Source organism: Zosterops lateralis (assembly GCF_965231275.1).
Source record: "Zosterops lateralis genome assembly, chromosome: W".
NCBI classification, from domain to species: Eukaryota; Metazoa; Chordata; class Aves; order Passeriformes; family Zosteropidae; genus Zosterops; species Zosterops lateralis.
Window position 1 is genome coordinate 10683486 of NC_139801.1, and position 26653 is coordinate 10710138.

General features: G+C 38.2%; 1 protein-coding gene across 5 annotated transcripts in view; it reads left to right on the forward strand.

Moving 5' to 3' along the window:
* The window catches only part of LOC310922015 (spindlin-Z-like), a 128501-nt gene extending 113299 nt beyond the window's left edge, over nucleotides 1-15202 (forward strand). For 4 of the 5 annotated variants that reach the window (XM_083882301.1, XM_083882300.1, XM_083882302.1 and 1 more), the window contains 3 exons: nucleotides 8233-8486; nucleotides 9492-9725; nucleotides 11482-15202. In XM_083882301.1, the coding sequence (XP_083738427.1) occupies nucleotides 8233-8486; nucleotides 9492-9725; nucleotides 11482-11681 (688 nt within the window). In that variant the 3' untranslated portion in view covers nucleotides 11682-15202. Of the gene's footprint in view, nucleotides 1-6658; nucleotides 6833-8232; nucleotides 8487-9491; nucleotides 9726-11481 lie in introns of those variants that run through there. The other variant, XM_083882304.1, reaches the window with a different exon arrangement.
* Nucleotides 15203-26653: the final 11451 nt, after the last annotated feature.

Here is a 26653-nt window from a genome sequence, read left to right on the forward strand (position 1 = left end):
GGTTCTCCTGTGCAAGGACCACCTCAAAGGACTCAAATGAAAATATTTTCTGGCTGGCTTTATGGAGAGGGAGGCAAAAGAAAGCATCTGCACATCTAAAACAGTAAGTGAGTTAACAAGATATAAGGGTTAGCAACTACTGAATACAAGCCTTCAGTTATCCTGTTAACAGCTAAGTTATGACTTGTCAGGCTTCTTTACTGGCACGATAGGAGTGTTGAAATTAAACTGACACTCCTTCAGTAGTTTTATCTTTAAAAAGTTTTCTTTGCCCTGCCAGCATGTCAGGAGCCTACACTCCAGGAAACACCTAATCTATTTTCTTTTTTTTTTTTTTTTTTTTTTTCAATTTTTTTTTTTTTGTTCTCTACATTAAACTTAACAGTTTTACATATTGTTGATTCTTTACCTCCAAAATAATTTTTCTATTTTTAAATATTACTTTTGCCTCCAGCTGCTTTAGCAGATTTCTGCCCAAAAGTGCAGATGGAGCATTAAGCATATAAAAATCGATGGATTCTCTATTGTTTCCCCAATTTAAACTTCAATGGTTTGTAAATGTAAGCCTTTTTTTAGGTTGGCCAGCCGCTTCTTTTACTATTACATAGTTACTGGTTACAGGTGTTAGGGTTTTATTGCCCCTGTGTCTTATCAAGAATTTTATTTCTTTTTTTTTTTTTTTTCTGTTATGGCATCAAGCAGCAATTGGAATCGGGTAAATGCTGCTTGATTACAAACTTCCCCTATTGGATCACTTCGATAGCCTTTAGCACCCTTTTCCCAAATCTCTAAATCACTCTCTATCAGAGGTACTTAAAAGAAAAACCCCATACAATTGCCTAGACACTTAATCCAAATTACTGGTTATTAATTTTTAGGGTTTCTGAAATTCCATTTCTGGGCAGGGGAACTCTTTGAACCAGCTTTTCAATTCTTGTTCCTTCTATTCTTAGAACAAAAAGTTAGCAATATGTATTCTTTAAAACAAGGCTCGAAGCACCAGCTGTTGAAGAAAGAATTTGTGTTTACATAAAAAAGGAAAAATTCTTTTTATTTAAAAGAAAAAAACCACGCGATTACCCAGACACATAATTCAAATTACTGGGTATTAATTTTTAGGGTTTCTGAAATTCCATCCCTGGGCAGGGGAACTCTTTGAACCAGCTTTCCAATTCTTGTGTCTCCTATTCTTGGGCATATAGTTTAACCAGAAAAAGGAAAAAAAACCAGCTTGGTAATCTTAAAAAAAAATAGCAATATGTAAACAAGGCTCGAAGCACCAGCTGTTAAAGAAAGAATTTTATGTTTACATAAAATTAAAAAAAATTATTTTTATTTAAAAGAAAAACCCTTCACAATTACCCAGACACTTAATTCAAATTCTGCCGGCATTAGACATAAGTTCTGGGTTCTCTGCTTTTCTTGCACAAAACTACCAGACAAAAGTCCTTTCCCCCTTCACCAAAACCTGTTTATGTGATAACAATTTTTTAGGCTCACAAAACAATGGGTTCTGAAGACTTTAAACTCACTTAGTTAAAGATTTTAACACAGCGTCTCCGATCAAAAACACTCCAGAAATTTTCTGCACTGAGGAAAAAGCGGGGGAGTTTCTCGATCAGGCAGTTTTGGTTCTTTTTACAATTAAAACTGCATTCTACAAACAAACAATAGTTAAAACAAGCACATCAGGCTTTTTCAGAATTTCAAAGACTCAGCCGGAGGCAACAAATCCCGGCTCCCTGCCGGTTACCGGGACAACCCAGATTCCTGTCCGATCACTGTGATATGTCACAAAAAAACCACCCAAAACTTTTTTTTTTTTTTTTACACTTGCTTGTTTTTCTAATAAACAATAAACAGTTTATCCACCCACAGATGTTTTTCTATTGAACAGCACACTGATTAAAATCACACTATCAGTTATGCAGTCAGAAATTACAGCGCCCTCCGTGACACCCTCCAGTCACGGCTCAAGCACATCTTCCCCTCGAATTCCTCTGCTTTTCAGCAGAGATATCCTTCCACGGATCGGCGGGGGTTTTAAAATCTCTTAAAAACAAAAACACTTACAACACAAACTTAAAAACAAAAACACTTACAACACAAACTTTCACAATTCACACACATACGGTACACAAATTAAGCACTCAATCACAAAGAAAACCCAAACAGACACGAATACACACACATCCAGCGTTCGCGACCGCAACTCAAAACGGGACCCTGTTCACCTCAAAAATTCAGGCTAGCCTCTCAGATTATGAATTACCAAAGTGCACCTTTAAACTACAAGCCAAATTGGAACCAGTACAATAGCTCTGTGCTGCCGCTGCTTTCCCCCTGGAATGCAGCCAACAGTGACCAGCATTACCTGGACAAACCAAAGATGGAGCCACTACGCCCCCAATACCAGCATCTCTATGCTGCTGCTGCTTTCCCTTCTGAAATGCAGCCAACAAGTGACCAGCTTTACCTGGAACACAACAACTGTTACAGTACTCCTCGGAGATTCCAAAACCCAGGCCTCTGCTTTGCATAAGACGTCTCTTATGACTTATAAGCCGCCTCTATTCAAAGGTACCTGCATTCAATACATTTTTCTTTAAACATACCTTTTGTCCGTAGTTCCAGGAGGTTCAGGTCTTTCCCCGGGTGGACGGTAAGGTCTGAGGAGCCCTCACCCCGAAAACTTCCGGGTGGACGTCCTGAGGGGTCCTAGACCCCACCGGCCCCACGGCCAGAAAGAGCAGTTCTCCTGGCTGGCTCGCCAAAATGATTTATTAAAAAAACTATGGACATTGATCTAATACCAATATCCAACTATGACGGACAAAGACTCTCTAACAGTTTAAAGTTAGAAAGTGTATGTTTATTACGACACCGGGCAGCATGCGGGATCGCTCCCAGAAACACACGCGCAATTTACAGATCATCACAGGGTCTTTTATCTACAGGAGTATTGAATACACAAACTACAAATGCATATTCATAGCTCTGATACCTCCCATTCCCCGCTTCGTATGGTAATTAGCCCAAAAAGCCACCAAGCATGCGTAGTTTGTTCTTTGAAATGGGTCGGTGGTCTTTTTATGGGGTGGGGTCCCAAAATGATGAAGTAAGATTGTCTTCCTCAGCTCTGACTTTTTAACCTTTAGTGTTCGTGACAGCTAAATCCTGTTTTTCCCAGGACTGTCTGATTTATGATTGTATTGTGTTCATAGGGTCTATTGATTATTCAGGATGCAGAAGCCTAGTTTGACAGCTCCTCTGATTGATCGGTTCCTTCCAAGGATTATCAGTTCCTTCAGTCTGGCTTCTGTTAGCAAAAGGGAAGTCCTAGCTACATTATCTCAGCACTATCTATTTTGACTACAGTCTTTAATTCTTCTAAATCAATGCCTCAGAAGCAGCATTGATTAGTGAAATAAAGGTAAAGTTTTTGTCTTTAAGGGCTTTCTTTCTTATTTGTAACTAATTGTTATGCGCATCCAAAGGGAATAAGTCTAGATCTTTTTCGGGGTCGGGGTCAAAAGGCTCTTCATCACTGTTAAAGTCTGTGTTTGCATAATTGATTAGCATTTGGCTGCTCTGCGGTCACTGATGGGATAGCGGTGGGGCTACAGGTAGCGTTTGTGCTCTGTCTTTGGCGTTTGTCGGGGAGGGGGTGCGGACGGGGGACAGGGAGCGGGACCTGGGCAGATCTGGGTTTAGCATGGCCGCAGGGGCCCTCTCTGTGGTAGCCTCACAGGTTGCCTCACCTCCCCCCTCTCTTTTAATCTTGTCCATGACCGCCCTCCAAGCAGGAAGCAGGTGAAGCTCTGGCTCATGGCCAGGCAGCGTAGCCAGGTCGTAGAGTTTTACGCCGACTTTATCCCAGTTGAGGAGAGTAAAAATAGAAGAAGGAGTGGTATTGGGGAACATGTGTGACACCCATCGTAGGAGCGACTTAAGGTCCCGCTTAAGGATGGGGGATCCATGCTTTCTCAGGAGACGTAGCATGATTTCATAGATGTCTCTCTCGGCGGACATTCCCTGTCCCATATTTTTAGTTCTCTTGGCCCACCTGTTACATTGCAGAGTACAGGCGATTGTGGGCCCAAACGAGGTTCTTTTACTGCTACAATCAGTTTTAGGGGCGTTGTCAATTGCCGTTAGCTAGCCAGTCGTTCTTCCTCACATGGGGCACCAATTATTGACGATTGAGGAGAGACAAGAAGACTGATTCGGTCATCAGAATTCAATTTTACTCAGGTTTTTTAAAAGCTTATATACCATTTCAGGAAGGTTAATAATTTCCACTACAATAATTAGGTTAAAAGAACATGCAAACAACTTATGCATTTTACAACATCTTTCTCGTAGGGGGTTGATTGAATCTCTCCTCTTCCCATAAGCAGATTTAATCCCATCTTCTGTAATTTCAGAGCTGTGTTTTTTCCTGCCATGGCATCCTGGTTATCAAACCAGCTATACTAATTAAGTCTGTCTCACTCTCTGTCTTGTGTATTCCCACAGGAAGCATTTTGGATTTTCTCATTATACCATCTCAGAATTTACATACTTATGTGTTCCTGTGCTTATCACAGAAACAACATACTATTGATGTAAAAAGAGGTTTGAGAAAGTTGACTATTATCATATATGGAAGTATACTGGTCACAATTATTACACATCCATTTTTAAAAAGGGTAGTACAGAGCTTCCTGGGAACTACTGACTAGTCAGTCTTACCTCTATGCCTGGTAAGATCGTGGAACATATCTGCCTGGAAGACATATTTTAAACATATGTAAAACAGGGAGGTGATTAGAGACAGCCAACATGGCTTCAGCAAGGGCAAGTCATGCCTGACTAATCTAGTGGCCTTCTATGACGGGGTGACTGCATCAGTGGACAAGGGAAGAGCAACTGATGTTAGCTATTGTGGACTTATTCTTGCTTCTAAATTGGAGAGACATGGGTTTGATAGATGGGCTGTTAGATGGATAAGGAATTGGCTAATGGATGCATTCAAAGTCAACAGCTCAGTGTCCAAGTAGAAACCAGTAATGAGTGGTGTCCCTTAAGGGTCTATACTGGGACCAATAGTGTTCATTATGTTTATCAACAACATAGTGCTGTTGACACACCTGAGGGATGGGAGGCCATCCAGAGGGACCTAGACAGGCTCAAGAAGGGGGCTCATAGGAATCTCATGGGATTTAACATGACCAAGTACAAGGTGCTGCACCTGGGTCAGGGCAAACCCCAGTATTAATACAGACTGGGGGATGAATGGATTGAGAGCAGCCCTGCAGAGAAGGACTTGGGGGTACTGGTGGATGAAAAATTGAATATGAGCTGACAATGTGTGCTTGCAGCCCAGAAAGCCAATTGTATCCTGGGCTAAATCAAAGAAGTGTGTCCAGCAGGTCAGGAGAGGTGATTCTGCCCCTCTCCTCTAATGAGACCCCCACCTAGAGTACTGCATCCAGCTCTGAGGTCTCCAGTACAAGAAAGATATTGACCTGCTGGAGTGGGTCCAGAGGAGGGCCATGAAAATGAAATCAGAGGACTGGAATACCTCTCCTATGATGACAGGCTGAGAGAGCTGGGGTTGTTCAGCCTGGAGAAGAGAAGGCTCTGGGGAGACCTTGTTTCTGCTTTTCAATATATAAAAGGGGTTTCTATGAAAAGACAAAGATACTTTTTACCAGGGTCTGTATTGACAGGACTAGGACAATGGTTTTAAACTGAAAGAGGGTAGGTTTAGATTTAATATAAGAAAGAAATTTCCTATGATGAGGGTTGTGAGGCACTGGAACAGGTTGCCCAGAGAAGCTGTAGATTCCCCATCATTGAAAAGTATTCATGGTCAGTTTGGATGGGACTTTGAGTAACCTGATTTAATGAAAGATTTCCATAGCAAGGCGTAGAAGAATTGGATCTAAATGATCTTTAAAGGCTGATCATTCAATGATTCTGTTGTTTGTAGTCAGTTAGAAATGTTTTCTTTCTTATGACATGTTCAGTAGCAAGCAAAAATAGTTCCTTTGGCAATTTATTTGTTTGAAAATCATATTTCCTGCTATAAAAATAACAATACAAATGACAATGAGTGTCTGTCCAGTAGTACCAGCCTTCAAACAAAGGAAAACTTGAACTGCAAGTACACCTAGCTGCTCCTTTATTTGTAATTGCATTTATGATGCTTTTTACTCTCTCCAAGGTGTTTTAAAAGGTAGTGACCAAATTGAACTGTATTGTGTAGCACTTTTTTGTCATTTTTTTTTTAAGTGACTGAAGATTTTCACTTAATTGTGTAAATTTAAATGTTATGATTTATAAGCAGAAAGTGAAATTAACTGTGTGGTTAAACATGAACAGTATTATTTTATCTTTTTCAACTTTAACTTTTTAGCTTCACTAGCAGTTGGTTTTATTCTGTGATAATGCCTTAAAATGGAATTGTGATTCATTAAATTAAATAGATTAATTTCATGCAAAATAAAGTAATTTTCATTGTGTCCAAGAACCAGATCTCTCATCTCATTTATTCAGAATAAAACTTTTCAGAGACTATTATAAATTTTTTAATATATATTTTTTTTTTTAAGTATGAGTATTTGAACATATGTTCAAGTTTCTGTGGAAAATTAGAACCACCTCCTCAGAGGCATTCCTCTTAACCGGAAGAGATTAGGATTTCTATAATACTACTGACTTTGACAGGATAAATTGTGAATGCAGACTGACCGCCTTAATCAAGTTAAATCATCACAGAAGTTAAATTTGACAAAAGATACTGTGGAACGCTGCTAAGACTTTCATGGAGAATGAAAGTCTTGAGGTGAGACAAGCTGTTGAAGGAATTATACAACTTGTTTTTAATAGAGTTATGATTACATCTTCAGCATCAGTAATTTTATGTACTGTTTTTATTGGTTTTTAAGACTCATTATGAGTCTTCATTGATAAGATTTCTATTTGTGTCTTTTGGATCTCTATCATACATGGGCTGTTCTTTGAGCTTTCATTGTTACTAGAGACATTTTTCTTTGGTCACTGTCACTAATCTAAGGACAGATGTTGTTTTCTGCCACTGATTTTTCTTTTTTTAGATGTTGCTTTTAAGCATGCTTCTAATGTGTATATTGCCATTTAAATGAAGAGTACTATAACTGGTAATTAATCCAAAAATTTGGTTTGGAATTACCTAACATTCATGAGAATTTTAATCAGGCAACCCACTAAGTATCACTCTAGGAATTAATATGCATATTTTAACATGCTAAAATAAAGATGATAATATATATTTATCACCAATGTAATGCTGTAATGTTCACGTTTCTTCATATGCTGTATTCACAGATGTCAAGCTACTGTTTGGGATTATTTAACTCAATAGAATAAAACTTGTATAACACTGTTTTAGTGGGTTGAACCTGTCAAATAGCTTACATGACTGTTTATCAGAGCAACTGCCATTTACCCGAAAGAATCTTCCCATGCAAGTTAGACTACAAAAACAAGGAAGAGTAAAAAGTATATTTAATCTATTATCTGCTTTAAAGACTATCACTTCTCTTGCTGTGAGCTTTACATATAATTTTTCTTGTGTTGTACTAAAAAGGAATGTTAGAAAAATGTTGTTGCTACCACGTGCCTTTAAAAACACTTGAAATCAAAGATACCTGTAAGTGCAGAGGGAAGTGAAATTTCCTTCAGGTGACAAGACAAGTTAGGGAAAACAAATGCTCTGAAGTATTTTAATCAGCCACCACTAATGTTTCCACTGAATTCTTCCTACTGGGGTGAGGGAATTACGTTTACCATTCTGCGGAGAGCAACAAGGTAGCAAAAGTATATACTATTAGGTGACATTTGCTCTTTCAGAGCTGTTTTAGGGTTTTAACAAGCAAGTTTTACTTTTGATGTTCTGTGTAGCAATGCCTAAAGTAGTTCTTTTGGCTTAAGCAAACTAGTTTTAGAAACTACTATTATGAAAGCAACCTTACAAAAAAAATTGAAAGTATTCCACTACTTATCAGTGTGGATTTTTTCTTTTTCCAGGGCAATGTAGTATCCTTTATACCCTAATTTGAATAAGGTGCACTAAGCTGTATAAATTAATGTATCTTTTATTAATATATAATAATAAAATATTGCTTTCCTGAAGCATGCAGCTCTGGTCCAGAGTAGAATTTTGAGTATGTACTTGTTTAATGTTATGTTTGTATCTGTGTACAGAAAGCATAGAAACAATGTTGGACCAAGCAAACCTATTTCTCAGCCACGAAGAAACATTGTAGGCTGCAGAATACAACATGGCTGGAGAGAAGGGACTGGACCTGTAACACAATGGAAGGGCACAGTTCTTGATCAAGTTCCTGTAAATCCCTCCCTCTATCTTATAAAGTATGATGGATTTGATTGTGTGTATGGACTAGAACTGCACAAAGACGAAAGAGTTTCAGCACTTGAAGTCCTTCCAGACAGAGTTGGTAAGAGGTTTTTTCCTATATGTGCATATGTTGTCAGAACATTTAAATTTTATTAAATTACTTTTCAGTACATGGCAGATAATCTAAATGCTCTGTTCAATTTTTTAATTTTTTTTTAGTTCACAAAGTTTTGATGATAGCAGAGAGATTAGTGCTGTCTTTTGTCTTTAAATGGTATGCAGAAAATTCCGTGGGTTTTCTTTTTGAGAGTCTTATCCTTAACAAGCTTATGTACATGTAACATCGATATTTCTATTAAAATTTAAACTCTGAGCCAGCTGAGAAATGTCCTGGCTATGCTGTCTTGCATGTGTTTGAAATTAATTATGTGTTTGGTTGGAGTTTTTTTCTCATGTGCTTTCAATAGGTATTAATACAAGCAGAGGGGGGAAAAAAGCATTTTCTAAGTGAAATATCTTAGCAACTAGTAACAAGGATTTATTGTTTTTTATAATTAGCACAGAATTCTTAAACTGCAGGTGTTTCCAAACTGTAAAGTTCAAAGTTTGACCTAATAATGATTTTTTTCTGAATGGAATCAATTCTTGGATTTCCTGACTGCAAAGAAATCAGTAGCAGTCTCTAGAATGGGGTTTGGAGGAACCAAATCTAACACCTTCATTAAGAACTTCATACAGCTGCTCTGTGATTTAGCCTCTCTTCCTCCCCTCCTTCCTCTCTTCAGTATAAATATTTAAAATACAGATGGTATTCCTTGCTGTGGCTTATATTGGTCTCCCTTTACCTTGCATTATGATAGCGTGATTGGGAGGGATGCAATGATGGAAAATGTCAATAAAGAGTTTTAATATGTTAATATGTTTAATTCTTCAAGTTCTGCTGTTCTTTGGTCTTCAGCTCTCTGAAATGGGCATTATTTGTTTTTATGTGAATTGACTAACTTTCAAATTAATTAATTCATTAATCTGGATAAAGATTATTTTTTGTAAAGATTTATTTCTGTACTTTTTGAATGGACATACTTATGAACTGCTACCATTTCAGCTTCATCTCGAATTAGTGATGCCCACCTGGCAGACACAATGATTGGCAAAGCTGTGGAACATATGTTTGAGACAGAGGATGGCTCAAAAGATGAATGGAGGGGGATGGTCTTGGCTCGAGCTCCTATTATGAACACATGGTTTTATATTACCTACGAGAAAGATCCTGTGTTGTATATGTACCAACTCTTAGATGACTATAAAGAAGGTGACCTTCGCATTATGCCTGATTCCAGTAAGTAGACTGGTTACTTTTTTCTTCTGAAAAGTTACATCTCTCTGTAGTATTATACAGCTAATGGGTTATGTATGGAAAAGAGAGTTGACAAACAAGTATCTTTTAAAGTATCAAAACTAGCAAGGGTTACCGCACAACTGAAAAAAACATCTGTATTAAACAATTTCTGAAATGTTTTCCTTGAGTCAGTGATGAAATATTCAATAAATACTAGAAAATCCTTTTCCGTTATAATTCCTAATTCTGATAAAGATATACATACTGTTATTAAGAGATTACACTTAGATTTTTTTCACATGGACAAACAAGAACCATTCCATTGTTATTTTCTTATAGAAGTGTCAGAAATCAAGGAGTTGTATTTTTGAATCAGTTGTTATAAAAATAATGTTTTGGGGCTAACTAAAATAGGTTAATTGAGTTTGGGTAAGCATCATCAGTTTGGAAAGCTTTTGAATAGTTTCTTGGAGGAAAGAAGCACTAATCTTTTGAAAACTCATTTTCTCTCACATGTTTAAACATCTAAACAGGAAAAAAAAATCAGTAGGTTAGGAAGAATATTTTTTCTTCCTTTTTTAAAGTGAAAGTTATTGGCTTTTTTCCTATAAATATTTTTTGCAGAATCAGTGTTGCTCAAGGGATTTTAGCTAATATAAAAAAAAGAAGAAAAAAGATTGTCAATAATATTGTACTTTCACTTTTGTCTTGTGCCTCAAAAGTGCTTTTCTGACAGAGAGGCGATTTCAGCTTTAAAGTAAATCATTAATTTGATAGTCAAACAGTAATTATGCAATGCACTACATAAATATTATTTTAAATTAATTGAGTTTCCGAGACTGTCTTCCTTCAGTTCTAGCACTGGCTGAGTAAAAAAGTGGCACTTATTTGCATAACCTCTGTAGTAATCCTATGGTTTTAGATTTTTTTCCAGCCTAACAGAGTTGGCACCCTGAAATATCTTGCAATTACTTTTTAAATTCTGTTTTGCTTTCTTCTTTCTTAGAAAAATAAAAGACTCATGCTTTTCATATTTAAGAATTAAGTTTTTAATGTGTTGTTTTCTCCTATCTATTGTGGGTCCCTTCCAGTTCAGGATAGTCTACGATTCTATGATTCCTTACCTCTGTTTCTAAGACACTTCAAACTATGAGCTACTTTCCCTGAATTTGGGTCCTTTACAGACAATGTGAATTGTGTCTTTAAGGATACTTCTGGGTAGATTTTGCTAGAAAAGCAAATAATAAGATTAAATTTCTCAACAGTATCCATTCTAGTGTAAAACTGAAAGCTCCTTTCTACAGCATTATTGATTAAGGAAGTTACACTTAGCTTGGAAGATGTGGTTTTGTTGCAATAACATATTTGCATTGACATTTTGGATAGTGAGTTCTAGTACACCTGCCTTTCTGTTAAATATACTCAGTGCCTTGTTCTGCTGGGGGCTCAAATTCAATTATCTACAAACATTTTTTGTAATTGGTGTGTAAACCTTCATGTCAAAAGATCTACTTTTCTAACCAATTGAAGTGCTAATTTTTAATTCATAAAAGTGAAGATGGTATTACTTAAAAAAATAAAATCTGTGACTACTCTAGAAGCATGGCAATAGGCGCTTGTCTAAACAACGTGTTTTAGACATACTTTGCATTTTGAACTTGTGATTGTTTCTTAACTTATAAAGAACTCCGCAGTTTTGTATATTGGAAAAAATCCATAAATGTCTACCAAAGTACATTGTATTTTCATATTACAGATGATTCACCTCCTGCAGAACGAGAACCAGGTGAAGTTGTAGACAGCCTGGTAGGCAAACAAGTGGAATATGCCAAAGAAGATGGCTCAAAACGGACTGGCATGGTCATTCATCAAGTTGAAGCCAAACCATCTGTCTATTTCATCAAGTTTGATGATGATTTCCATATTTATGTCTATGATTTGGTGAAGACATCCTAGACGTCATCATGAACTTCTGCCAAATTTGTGGAACTATTAAATGTAAAATTTGTAGACACAGACTTGACTGTTTTTCAGTTGAATGAAAGCTTAGATGTCCCTGCGAACCCACAATCTCTGTCAGCAACTGTTTTGTTCTGAGTAATGCAAATTTATGTGAACATGACACATCTTGTGTAAGAGGGCTCCTTTACTTGAAGGAAATCAACACATTTGGGTGGTATGGAGTTAAAAAGCAAAGAACAGTTGCAAATTCAAGGTGTGTGAAGTCAATCTAGTATTGTAATCTAGATTTTTTTCTTAGATTAACTTTTTCTTCAACCTTGCATCACCCGTTCAACTGCCACATGCAAGTGTAATTTGCTATTTTCCATATGGCTTCTTTTGCAACATTAAATTTCATTTCTTGGCTACTGGCAGTCCTTGTTTTCTGGGTTGGGACAGAGATGACTTTTCTGAAAGGTTTAAACAGTTTGTGCAGCAGTAAGGAGTGTCTAACCCAAGTAACATCAATTTACTGTGTTTCTACTCTGTTTCAAATTAAGTTTTTTAAGAACTTGCAGTACATGGAAATACTTGTGTGTTTTTACTAGTCACACGGCAGTAGAATATCGTGTTTGACTTATGCACCTTTCAGTGAAAAGGCTTTAAACTATAAAAATATATTTAATCTGTATATCCAGTTAATTAGAAAATGAAGGTTAAGGGCCTGTGTTTACAAGTTGCAGGAACCAGTAAAATACACACAACAAAGCTGCCTTTAATCCTAAATGTTGTGCTCTGTTTTGTTATACACCTTTCATAGCAAAATACAAGTGCTTGGTGCCACAAGTTTAACAGTATATAATGCTACTTAAGCAGACTTTGGACTACACATTGACAATCTGTAGTCTCTCATGTAATATCAGAACCTAGCAACCTGGATGTTTGTGTGTGGACTTAGAAACTTAGTATTAGTTAATCTTTTACATGGTAAATACAAGTTTATGGGGGAGGGGGTCCTTTTACACAGAGGACCTTTAGAGAAGGAGAAGCATTTGTTGCCTTCTCCTCAGTCTGCCGTATTCCTTTGCTTTGTTTTGTGTTGGGGTTTGCTATTGTTTTTAACCATTTTGGTTCAAGAAGGCATCATTTCAATGTATTCTATTTTTGGCTTTTCCACGTAAGGAGTGTCCAGACAAATCTACAGTTTAAACCTGTTGTTGCCTTTTGTGGTGTACTTGTTTGAGGTATGCCATTAACATGAATTTAATTCAGTGAACACTAGAGTTTTGCATGCCAGTGGTGTAATATCTAATGGGAGCTATAGGCTGTCTCAGTGGTTCAGTCATCTGCATTAGATTGTGGATGTAAATAACAGCCCGCAACAGCAGAATCCTTTCACAGTTTTAATCTTGCAAGATAATTGTAAATCAAGGTTAGGGTATTTGGGATTTTTTAAGAATAGCACCTTTTAAAAGCATTGTAATTGTAATGAGGATCAGCACAGCAACAAAATTTTCATGTTGAAGCAGAGCTCTACAAGCTTCAAACCACTGCTTCACAGAAATACAGTATGTGAAGAATGTGAATACAGTCAATGCTATTGATGGAAAGAAGGAATACATAGATATCCAACCTTATGATGTTAGTGGAAGGATGCAGGAGAGATACTGCTAATCAGAGATCAGGGATCTGACCTCTATTGTGGGTTTTCTTAATATCAGAGATTCAGTGGCTTAAGTCCTTTTCTGTCCTTTTTTTTTTTTTTTCCTGATTTCATGCTTTAGCCTTAAGGCTTGTGCCTCATTATGCTGTTAAATGGTAATACTGTATAAATATGGTATCAATTCTTTGTCCCTTGCTACTATATTGCATTATGTCCTGTATTTCATCATAGGCAACATAAGACAAGCTATTGTCTTTCAGTTCACAACTTCTCAATCCAGTCTTTAAGCACCAAGTATCTGAGTCAGTAAATTTTCATTGTGTTTTGAACAAAATGAGCAGATTTGCAACACAGTGCTTTCATCCTGCAGATCTGTTATGTGCTTTCTATTGACTCTTAAGAGTCCTGCATGTAAATCTCAAAGCTGAGCCTGGCTCCATGAGCCCAAGTTGATATTTGTGGGACAAGAATGAGTGTATTGATTACACACAAAATACACTAATAACTTAGTACAATGAATTTTGGGCTTTACATCTAAGGATGTAACAACAAGGTTTGTTGTGAAATATTTGAGGTTTAGCTCTACTGGAACATTTTTAACATTTGGCTTGCATTTGTGGGGTTTTATGTAAGCCACTCTAATACACCACATATTTTGCTAATTAGAATATAATCTATACAGTATATACTGTCAAATTTTATGGTTGTTTTTAGATGTCCCCATTGTCTGTTGCATGGATTTTTTCTTTTCATCTTTTTTTTTTCTTAAGGTTTGTGTGGAGGGGTGTTTTTGGTTTTGTGGTTGGTTTTTTTAATAGCTTAAACCACCTTTTTGAGACTTGAGACTTATTCCACTCCCTGCCATCTGTTTTGGGCTTATTTTAGGCTCATGTTTCAGATCTGCATGCAGTTCTTGCATTACCCTAGTAACTACATGTTGGTCCCTTGTTCTAGGGGTTCAACATTACTTTCCAAATTTATCATAGGTCTTGTGATGACACAAGCCATGGATCTTTGTATAAAAGTTATTGGCCTCTCATTTACCTGCTGTAGTATTGTTGTATCTTGTGTGTGCATGATGTTGAGCTGCCATGGAAAACTTTTTAAAAGGAAAAAAAAAAAAACCTTAAATGCAGACCATCCTTTTTTGCATGCTTAGAAGGTTAGAACATTCAATGTAACAAACGGAAGTTGCATGTTAAAATGTTTAGGTTTGGAGTTTGTTCTGTTTTTATTTTGTGTTCAGTTTTTTGTGAATTTCCTTATTGTGCTGTTTGAATGGTTGTTAATAGGATTAAATGCACTGGTGAGGCAAACATAGTTCAAACAAAAGGTAATTTTCCAGTCGTATGTGTCATACAGCATTTGAAGGGACCATGTATTCTGTTCAAGAATAAATAAAAACATAATTGATAAGTAAAACAATGATTTTTTTTTTCTTTTGAATGCCAAACCCTAAACTAAGTGGGACTACATAAAGACTGAAATACTTTGGGAAAAATCCTATTTATTACAATAGGTATACATCTTCTTTAAATTAATTCTTTAAAATGGAGGATTTATCTTCAAATAGAATAAATTGCAGTTGCTTCAGGGAAAAATAATTATGGTAAAAAACAGTTTCTGGTTCCTTGAAAATGTTGTGCATTTTGTATTTTATATCATTAGTGCAATTTGGATGGTTCTTGGTATGTGTATAGTTCAAAGGTCTTCGTGTTCACATTTTAAAATTAGGTAGCAATTTCATCTTTAGAGTTTGGTTTCATTATTTTTATTTTCTTTGCATTTAGAAGTATGAACACTTTAAATCTGTTACTTAATTCTGTAAGTAATTTTTATAATTATGATGTAACTCTATCCTTAAAACATTTAAAATAAATCCTTTATGTGCAACTCATGACTTTAAATTTTATTCTCATGAGCAAAATGTAGTGATGTGACTTCAGATTGCAAATAAGCAGTTTCTTCAGTATTTTAATTTAAAAAGGCTTAGTATTTTAAAGTTGGGCCATGTGTGCTGGTATAATACTTTCCCCTATGAAATACATTTGCTTGCAAAGTCAATTTTTTTTTCCCATGTAAGTATGAATGTCAGTAAGATGGAATTTCACTGAGATAAAGCATAATGCTTAAATTGTATTTCACCAAAAAAAAAAAGAAAAATTTCTCTTCAGGGGGTTATGCAAGTCTGTGAGGAAGCATCTTATTTCCAGAACACAGTAGCTCACACTGTAGGCAGTAGTTCAGAAGGGAACAGCAGAAGTGTTTGTCAGTGTTTAGCTGATAGATTTGACTACTTTGCATTAATGGGCTTAACTAAAATTGGAATTTTATTTTGCTCACTAAATTAAAAAAAAAAAAAGAGTAGAATTTATCCAAAACTGGACATGATGAGCAGTGAAGAGAATAATAACACAGTGCTGTGAATTTCCTTGAGGCACATTAAGTATTTCATACTAATGCATGAACACTTAATTATTTTATATTGTTTAAGGTAAATTACCAAGCTTGACTTTGAATACTGAAATCTGATTATAGGGGGAAAAATCTTATAGGAATAAGCCAAAATATATTTTTGACACCAAGTTGCCAACACCTCTGGACAGTGGGAAAGAGTGCACCCTCAGCAAGTGCATAGATGATGAAAAACTGGCAGGAATGGCTGATACACCAGAGGATTGTGCTACCATCAAGAGGTACGTTGACAGGCTGGAGAAATGGACTGTCAGGAACCTCATGAATTTCAACAAGAGAAAGTGCCAAGTCCCACACCTGGGAAAAAGCAACCCCATGCACGAGTACATGATGGGGAGTCACCAACTGGAAAGGAGCTTTGCAGTAAAGGACTGTGTGTTTGAGGTGTCCTAGTGGACACCAAGCTAAACATGAACCAGCAATGTGTCCTTGTGGCAAAGAAGGCAAGGAAGGTGATCCTTCCCCTTTACTCAGCACTGGTGAGGTTGCATCTAAAGTACCATGTCCAGTTCTGGGCCCTCCAGTACGAGAGTCATGGACATTATGGAGAGACACCAGTGAAGAGTCACAAAGATGATTAAAGGATTGGAGCAACTCTTATGAGGAAAGGCTGTCACCTGACTTTATGGAGACAGACAGGCTCTTTAGGAAATCCTTGGCAGAATGATGATGAAACTAAGTTGTAGTTACAATTAAAGTTTTAATTTTTACCAGACTTTTATGATCAGCATAGAATTATATGATCAGAGTAGAACAGGTGTCTTAATAAACAGAATCAGTGTAGCACAATTTTATAAGTAGCATAGCACACAATTTCAAGGCATAGCTTAGCTTATGGCTTCTAATCACCTGGATCCTATGCATGTCAGGTCAAATCTTAATACATGACTTTCCATATCAATATAACAATCATAATCTATGCTTGAAAGATGTAAAAGATTTTGAGTCACTAAATCCTCATTAGAAGCAGATGATGTTGGAGGCATCCCTGACCACTGTAGGATCACAAGCCTTGCTGTCCAGCAGCTGTTTCAGTCCAAGTTCCACTTAAGACTTTTAACTGCTTGATTCTTCAGGCAGCAACTAACAGAACGAGAAGACACAGTCTTAAGTTGGGCCAAGGGAAATATAGGCTGGATATTAGGAAAAAGTTTTTTACAGAAAGGGTAATAAAGTAATGGAATGGTCTACCTGCAGAGGTGGTGGATTCACCATCTCTGGATGTGTTTAAGAAAAGACTAGATATGGCACTTGGTGCCATGGTTTAGTTGAGGTTAGGGTTGGGTTGGACTTGATGATCTTGGAGGTCTCTTCCAACCCAGTGATTCTGTGATTTTATAAGCAGTGCTATCTGTACTGCTAAGCTTCCTTGTTCTGTATCAGAGTCACAACCACCTGATTGGCCAGGTGCCTGGGACCTTCAAGGCCAGTAAGGAGGAGAGTAGTTAGCCTGGCACCTGGGAACCTGGAGACTGATAGGAAAGGGGAGAAGTCTGCCTAGTGCACCGGACCTTCAAGGCCTGTTGAGGGAAAATGGGACTGATATGTGCCCAGTTGAGTCACAGAGAATGGCTATTTGCCTAATGGCATTAGTTATGTTAACCATATTACCAGGGGTCAGGTGTAGGTGGTCACACAGAGAGCTGGGAGTGTTTAGCCTGGAGAAGAGTCAGAGAGGTTCTCATCAATATGTACAAATACCTGATGGGAAGGAATGAAGAAGAGGGAAACATGTTCTTCTCAGTAGTGCCTAGTGACAGGTCGAGAACCAATGGGCACAAGCTAAAACACAGGAGTTTCCATCTCAACATCAGAAAACTATTTTTTTACTGTGAAGGTGACTGAGTGCTGCAACATTTTGCCCAGAGAGGTTGTGGAGTCTCCCTCCTTGAAGAACTGTCTGGACATGGTCCTGAGCAACTGGGTCTGGATGACTCTGCTGGGGATGGAAGGGGGGGGGGAAGGTGTGGACTAGATTCCAGTCTCAACCATTCTGTGATTTTTAGGATTGACAGCCTGGGAAAAGTTATCAAACTTCTAAGCATTCTTTTCAGGCTTTACTCTTCTCATTTTACTAGTTTACTTCTCTGAATTCCTCGGTTCTTCTTCTAGATTTGGAGTATAGCAGCAGTATATGTGCAACAATGTAGCTGAGGTCCCAGTGGTATCAATAAGCTGGTGTATATATGTAACACAGCTATTCCACTTGGATGTTAATTACTGCTTTCTGTTGCATGTCCCTCTTAATCATTCTCATGATTTACATAACTTCAGTTGCGCAAAAAATGTAAATGGCTTTTGTACTCTGACAATTTAAATACCTATATATTTTGGTGCCTTTTTCTCCAAATAATCCTTAAGTTTACTTGTGAAAGTCACTCCATTGAATACAAATCCTTTTTTTGAACATCTCCATGCTTTTTGGTGTTGCACTTACTCAGGTCTATACACCAGACTACCCTGTTCAAAGTTGACTCTCATAATGAATACTGACATGTATGAACCTCAGTTTGAGCAACATTCTGTTTTTTTCTTTAGTGTGTTTCTGTCTTCGTTTGAAAGACAGGTGTCTGCTAAGGAAGGCAGGAGCCTCCCTTGGAATGGAAAATGTAACCCCCCTCCCTCCAAATTACTATAATTTTGAAATTAAGGGGCTTTCAGGCAAAGGTATGAGGATAGGAATAACAGTTCTTTACTAGTATGTATAACAAGGCAAACAAACAATACCTATAGCAGTTACAACAAATACAACCAGAAACCAAGTATCAGCCTTCTCAGCCGAAGGCACTTTTCCCTTTGGTGTAGTGATGGTCACAGCCAGCAGAGGTGCTGGTGGCTCCCAGTGGGCAGGGCAGGTGCGATGATTCACCAGTGGCTGCAGGGGGAGCTGTGACCTGAGCTCGGGGAGCATGTGGTAATGGCAGCTTGACCAAGACGGGAAGGGCTGGAAGAGAGACTTGCTTCACAAACCCCCTGGGGCAGTTGATCCCCATGCCTCATCAGGACTCTGGGAAGCAGCAAGCTGGAATGGCAGGAATGAGCAAAAAATCCTAGGGTAGTGGATGAGATGTATCAGAAGCTCCGCAGCTGTAGGTGGAAGGATGGGACGTCTTGGCAGGCAGGGGGTATGGGGCTACAGTGTAGCAAAAGCTCAGAGCAGTGCCAAAGAAGCAGAGGGAGTGGGGCAGCAGCTGCCCAGCACCAAGCACAGCAGGGAGAGGCAGGCTCAGGACCCCAGGCACCCAAACAGATGGTGAAAAGTCCCTTTTTTAGTAAAGTAGGTGTTAATAAGGTCCCAGTTCAGTTGCTGTTCTTAAGAACAGACGGTCACCCCATAGCAGAAGAAGCAGGACCAGGCACCAGCAGCGAATTCCCTCCCCCAAGTGGTAGCTCTTCTTTTGTTTTAAGTACCCAGTCATTACTGTTTCCTATCAACTCATGGGACAAAATTCCCTAAGTAAAAATAAACAAAAGGAAAGAACCTAACCACCAACAGTGTTCCACTTGGAGCTGACATTTGAGAAACATTTTTGTTAAATTAAGATAAACTCCACAAGTTAAAGCACACTTTACCTTACTTTAAATGCACATTCAAGTTATATCAGTGGAAATTTACATAGCCACTATTTGAGGAGTGGAGAGATCTAATAACACCTGAGTGGAAGACAGCTCTGAAAGGGGATCTAATTCTTTAAATATGTATAAGGAAATATAAGATCCTTATGCATTTTACACAAAGAGTTTGAACTGCTGATTTTTAATTCTGCAGAACTGTCTACATGTGGTATATACTCACGTTTGAACTGAATTCTGAGATGTCTTTTTAAATTACCCTTATGAACATTGTTGTGTTCTCCACAAAAGTTCTAATTATTGGGTTTTGCAGTACTGACTTCCAGCAATTTTTAACTTAGAAAAGCAGGTATCTAACTTAAATGTTTATGAATTTAATGATTTAGAAAACAAAGTAACATTTTAAGCTATAACAGCAAACAATGTTAATAGAAACAGTACAAAACAAATCTATTATATTATTCAGAGATCATTCTCATAAGCATTGACAAATAGGGCAACAGCAAGTTATGCAAGTATCTGTTTTTGCTACATTACCCCACATTTAGTTGGAGAAGGATGAAACTGTCTTTATGGGGATCCTCACTAATCTCAGGTTTTGTACACCCATTCTACATTTGCCAGTGTAAGGCCTCAAAATAACTTGCTTGACAATGTGAGAAATGAGCCTCACTTTTTCAAAATTTTAAAGAGCTAAAAGGAACAGTATCCACTGCTGGGGTGCCTGGAAGACTGCCAGAAGCACCCTGTTAGCTTAAAACAATTTTCTTATATGCTTTTTTTCATTACACTGGTTACATACATATTGATAAGGTTATACATAATCAAACATTCCTGTGAGTTCTTGTTCCAGGAATTCTTTTAGCTTTGTTTGCCTCTTGACCAGTTGTACAATAGTGTAGATTTGATTTTTGGGAGTCATGTATGTCATTTCCTCACAATGTGCATGCCATTTCCTCACAACAACAGACAGGGAATTATTGATGGCCACAGGGTTAGAAGCAGGAGTTTTTTCGCATCCTTTTTGGATGTTATCTGTGTGGTTCCTTCAATGTTATCTAATCATACAGACAGTTTTAGCTATTTTTAAGTTATTCTCACTATTGTCAGCTAGTTACAAAATAAAAGTATCCTGCAAAAGTTAACATATTTTGTGAAAACCTAAACTAATGTATATATTTATCACACTACTATTTATATGCATATGAAAGCTGACATATACTATATTGAAGCTGTTAAAAGGGGTTACAAATAGTACTACATCAAAATTGTTGTGATTAATAATGTTAGGAAAATTAATCCACAAACGCCAGAGGTTTATGTCCAAAAAGGAGACAGAGGAGTTCTTTTACTTTATTCGAATAAAGAGAGAGGTCATGGGGCATTTCCCATGGGGTCTTTCAAATTTTTTGAGGATGCAGCTTCCTATTTTTCCTAATTTCCTGGACACATTTCCCTCTCTCCCCATTGTCTGAGGTACTTGAGAGTTACAAACTTCCCGGAGTGCCCAAGATTCCCCTTTAATATATAACTCCCCTTTTAATTTTTAATTCTTATGGAATTTATGGGTTTTCCACATTGTTTCTTTCATCTTTCAATATCCAGTTTCATTTATCAGCAAACCTACAGTTTGTTTGTAAAGGCAAATATCTTGTTTTCCATTCATCAATCAGTGGAATCCTTCCCATTGTTTCTTTTATCTCTCAGTGCTAGTTTTATCTACCAGCAGACCCACTGCTTGTTTGTAAAGACAAATCTGTCATTCCTCTCAATAATAATTTGCAAATGTCAACACAACAGCGAAAGCCAATAATTCCACAGTTACTTATAACAACTTCCCCCTTTTGTTTTTTCTTACTGTATTTGGCTTGAGCTACAGTTTTAAACCACTGTACTTGTGGCACACTGATACTTTTTGTAGATCATAAGTGCCTTTTTTAGGATTTTATTATTGTTTGTTTTCTTTAACATCATGACTCTCTGCGTTCCTCTTGAGGTTGCCAACTTGGGATGGGTGGGCATCATTATTACCTGCATGTTGTGAACCACATGAGTAATTAAGCTGATAAGACATGGAATCAAACATGGATGAAAAATTAAACTTGTTATTCCACATAGCATTATAAATCCCACCTTTTCCACCAGGATATTCCAAAAAATTTTCACACCATCCTTTATTAATTATAGATTCCTACTTTTGGACTGGTACATGGGCTATTTTCTGCATCTCCATTATCATCAATCTGTAGACAACAATCAGATGTATTGATTTTCCACAGACATCTCCTTCTTCTGCTAATAAATAGTCTAGCACCAACTGATTTTGATACACTACAGCTCTGGTTTGCCTTTGCTGGCTGGTTATTAATTCCAAGGCCCAAGCTGTTTCATTAGTTATGATTTCTACAACTGCTTGGAGTCTTATGATACAATTTAACGTATGTATTGGGGTACAATATCCCCAACTCTCATCCTGTGCCCAGGTGGCTGGTCCATATGTTTGTATTATTCATTCAGGAGGCCACTTCTCATTACCTCAGTTTTTCTGATCAATTCTCTTTTGTTTCTTTTTAAGCCATTGTAGACTGGTATTCCTAATTTATCTCCATCTTGGTTTGGTAACAGAAAAAATCCTGGTTGCATAATTCCTAGAATACAACTTCCTTTCCATATGGGAGGGAGTTTTGGATAAGCCCTTTTTCCACATATCCAAAACAAACCATCTAGTGCTTTCCAGTACTCTTTTCTTTGGTTATTCATGTTTTCCCAAACTTTAGATATTTCAGGAATCCCATAATAGGGGTTTTTCTCAGTGTCATTACATAAAAGAAGTTTAATTTCTTTCTCATATTTACAGTTCTTTTTTCTTTCCTAGGTCAAATATTGTGTCGATTTTTCAGGGATCCGCCACATGGAAGTTCCATTATAGACTTTATATCTTTTACAGGAGGTTTGTCCTACATTATCCAAGAATTTTCTTCCCTATACGCCAGAGGCACTCCTCTCTTGTTGTAATGCACTCCCACACCCAAGCAGATGTTTCTATCTAAGGAAAAGAGTTTCAACTAACCTTTGAACATGTAAGGAAATTAAGCTAGAATTTTCCATAGCCTTCTCATTGTAATTGGCCCAGAGCCAGCACAGGGGCACTGGTTGGGCTTTAGAAATGTCTCTCAATATCTGTACCTGCTTCTATTGGCAGCAGGCCAAGTTGTCCCTCCTGAAATATTAAGTATTTAGGAAGGTGTACAAAGGAACTCAGGGTTTTTTTTAAGGTGTCTTAGCAAGGTGTCAGAGACTTCTCTGACACCTGTGCTCAGCTTTTGCTTCTGTATCGTTTGTTATTTTTGTCTTTTATTAAAACTTTTAGTTTAGAAAACATACTTGAAGATCTGTCTCGCAAGATTATTTTAAGCCATTTCTCTGAAAAGGCTGGCACCTCAGAGGTGACAAACCTTCGAGGGGTTTATCACATCCGACCCCATGCAAGATTCCATCACTCTCCTATTATTTCTGAACTTAATATCCATCTCTCTGGGCTGTTTTCTTCCTTCATGTAGGTTCTGTTCCATCTGAGAAGTTCAACTGGGCCTAGGTTACTATCTTTCCATGGCCACTCTTTGGTCATTAAAGCCCTCCCACATACCCAGCAGTTGGTAACATTTAGTTCTTTACTGATTCCTTCCCCCAAATCTACAAACAAGTTCTTTCCTAACCTTGGGATTTTTATTTCATTTTCTGTTTGTTGTTTGAGTTTTGTATATAAATCTCCAAGTGGGGTTGGCTCTGGGTTGGATTGCTGTATCTGCCCTTTATTCTTGTTTATTATTCATTCCTGTATTAAATCTTGTATTCAATCCTGGCCTCCTTTCCATTCTCGGGTCTTATCTATAGGAAAACAAACCCATTGTTCTCCTTGTGGGCATCCACAGTTTGATCCTAGGTTTTCTGCAACACAGAATCTTCGCCCATTCTGTATGCAAGTGTCTAACTTTGATGAATTATAACAGTGTTGGCTGATGAAGGTATGAGTGGCAAAATAAGAACCTTGAACCATGGTACAGCAGTCTAGCACTTGTGACATGGATCATTGAAATTCCCAAGAGGGAAAAGATTAACAAGGAGTAATAGGAGTCCAGTATAACATCTACCTTCACCTTCCATGCCTTATGGGATTGCTGCCCATGGCATGTATGTTCTTCTTGATAGCGAGTATAGTGGTTAATCTGGTCTTTCCTCCTTATCTCCTTACCATGAAATTATCTGTCACCTGCTTTTCTTATATTGTGGTTCTTCACTATTCCTTAGTCAGCCAGCACTTATTAATTTCATTCACAGAATAGGGTCTTATTACATTCCTATCATATGGAGTTGTTGTCTGCACTCAAAATATGGTCTCTGTTTTTGATATAAAACTGCTTCCCACTCAGCTTCTAATAGCTTGTGAGTATTGGGGAACATCCATTCAACTCCACAGCAGAGGGTAAAAATTGGTAGTTGCCCTTGATTTGTGTTTGAATTTTTCCCTTTCTCTCAACAGATTTTGCAACACGCTTACCATTTGGGGGAGCTACACCACCAGAGCTGGCCAGTTTTCACACTGACATTGAACCCAACTTGACTATCTCACCCTAAGGTGCTTTAGGCAGGGTATGCGACCAGGAATAAATCTGGGAGATGTCTCATCAGGGAGAGTTGATGATTTTTCTATTTGTAGGTCACAGGCAAGAGCAAAAAACTTTAGAATCACCTATGACCCTGGTGTCTTTTAGTTTATATAACCCTGATCCACTTGATTGGGGAGGAAGTAAATTACTGCCCCAGAAGTTGTGTCAGAGTTTGGAGAGCCTCTGACCTTTGGGAATACAAAAAAACTCATAAAGCCTCTAGGGAACTCCCTCTCAGTCTGGATTGATGTGTGGTTGCCCATCGTTTACTGGCCAGATTGAGCACACGCATTTCGTTCTAGAGTAATTTTTAGTCCTCCTGTGGAAGTGACAATTTTCCAGTCGTTGGGTTCTTCTACAGGTCCTTTTATTTTGCTAGCATGAGTCTATCTTCATTCCACTGTTCGTACAGTCGATCCAGTGGTTAGCAGCACCTGAAAGGGATCTTCCCATTGTGGGGTTAAAGGTTGGTCTTTACATGATTTAACCATTACCCAGTCCCCAGGATTAATATTATGGATTTTGAAATCTAGGGTCTGAGGGATTATCCCTTTTTCTCGTAGTCCCCCTAGGGTTTGTGCTATAGACAGGACATATTTCTTGACACTGTCCTCCCCTTTTTCATAAGTTGCAATCCTATTCGGCAATATCAGAAAAGGTAACCCAAACATCATTTCATAAGGTGAAATCCCAAAATCTGACTGTCCTAGGGTTACTATGATGCCTCTATCCCCAATCATCTGTTCTGTGTGTGCTGTGTGTTCTGTACCTTTAAGACTGGTTCTGAGAGTGAGCAGGGAAAGGAGAAGCATGGAGTTTGTTTTGAAAACTGTTCACTCCTCTGCATCTTCTTCGACTCTGGGACTGTGTGTTCATCGGATGCATGGACAGCGGCCAGAGAGGTTTTTTTTCCTTTTAGTTAGTCTAGATAGCTGAGGAAAAGAAACTTCCTAGACTATTTTGGGGTTTTTTTCCTTTTTCTTGAGACTGTTTAAATCTGCTCTAAACTGAAAAACCCAGAGGAGCACCAGGAGCTGCACCTGTGGCCCACCGGGGCCTGGACCTCGGCATTTTCCAGCGCCAAAGGGACTGGGACTGATAAGAGGCTGAGAGAGCTGAGCCAACTCATGGCAAGGACTTCTCTCAGTTTTGCCATCTCTCCTTGGAGCAGCAAGAGGTTTTATTGTTTCATATTATTCATTCCTTATGCTTGTGGGCAGTTTTTTTGTTACATAAATAGTTTTTTCCACTTTTCTCAGAGGAAGTTCTTTTCCTGGACCGGCTGGGGGGGAGGGGCCATTTGGGTTTGCTCTCCAGAGGAACCCCATTTGGAGGTTTCCTCCCAAATTTGCCCTAAACCAGGACACTGACCTAGGTTGAGTTCTAATTCTTAATAAGGCTAGGGGTAGGCATTTTACCCACAATATTTGAGTTTCAATCATCAGTTTAGAGTTCTTTTAAGAGTTTGATTCATCCTTTCAACTCATCCTGAACTTTGTGGATGCCATGGAGTGTGTAATTCCCAGTCTATACTCAGAACTTGGATCACCTGTCATAGTATTTTTGATGTGAAATGGATTTCTCAGTCTGAGTTGATGTTGTTCACTATTCCATACTGAGAAATAAATAATTCCAGAAGTTTTGCATACAACATTGACAGTAGCTTTAACAATTGGTACTGCCTGTACCCAATGAGTTAAATGGTCTGCTATTACTAGCAAAAATTTCCACCATTGCACTTGGGGAAGTTCAGTAAAATCTACTTGGATACTTTGAAAGGATTGTAAAGCTAATTCTTGCCCTCCTTGGTGTGTTTTTCTCATAACGTTTCTGTTTACTTTTTGGCATATCACACTGTACTGGTTTGAAAGCAAAACCAGTGAGACACTCCAAGTAAGAAATACAATTTAATGGGGGGGGGGTGTCACGGTCAGCCTCTCTACTTGGGCGGCGATGTCCTGCCACATATCATCAGCCCAGATGGATTTCCCTCTGAGCTGCCAGTTGGCCTTTTTCCAGTGATTCAGCCATCCCCACAGAGCATTAGCTACCATCCATGAGTCAGTGTAGAGATAGAGCCTCAGCCGCTTCTCTCGTTCGGCAATATCCAAAGCCAGCTGGACAGCTTTAAGTTCTGCAATTTGACTCAATCCACCTTGGCCCTCTGTAGCTTGTGCAGCTCTTCATGTGGGGCTCCATACTGCAGCTTTCCATTTTCGACTAGCACCTACAATTCAGCAGGAACCATCAGTGAAGAGGGCATATTGTCTTTCAGTCACCGGTAGCTTGTTGTATGGTGGGGCTTCCTTGGCATGTCACTTACTCTTCTTCTTCTTCAGATGATAATCCAAAATTCTCACCTTCAGGCCAGTTTGTTATAACTTCCAGAATCCCAGGGCAATTTGGGTTTCCAATACAGGCATGTTGTGTAATGAGGGCAGTCTATTTGCTCCATGTGGTGTCAGTGGTGTGATGCATGGAAGGAACCTTTCTGTTGAACATCCACCCCAGCACCAGTAGTCGAGATGCCAGAAGCAGCTGAGTTTCAGTGCCAATCACTTCTGAGGCAGCTTGAACTCCTTCATAGGCAGCCAAGATTTCCTTCTCTG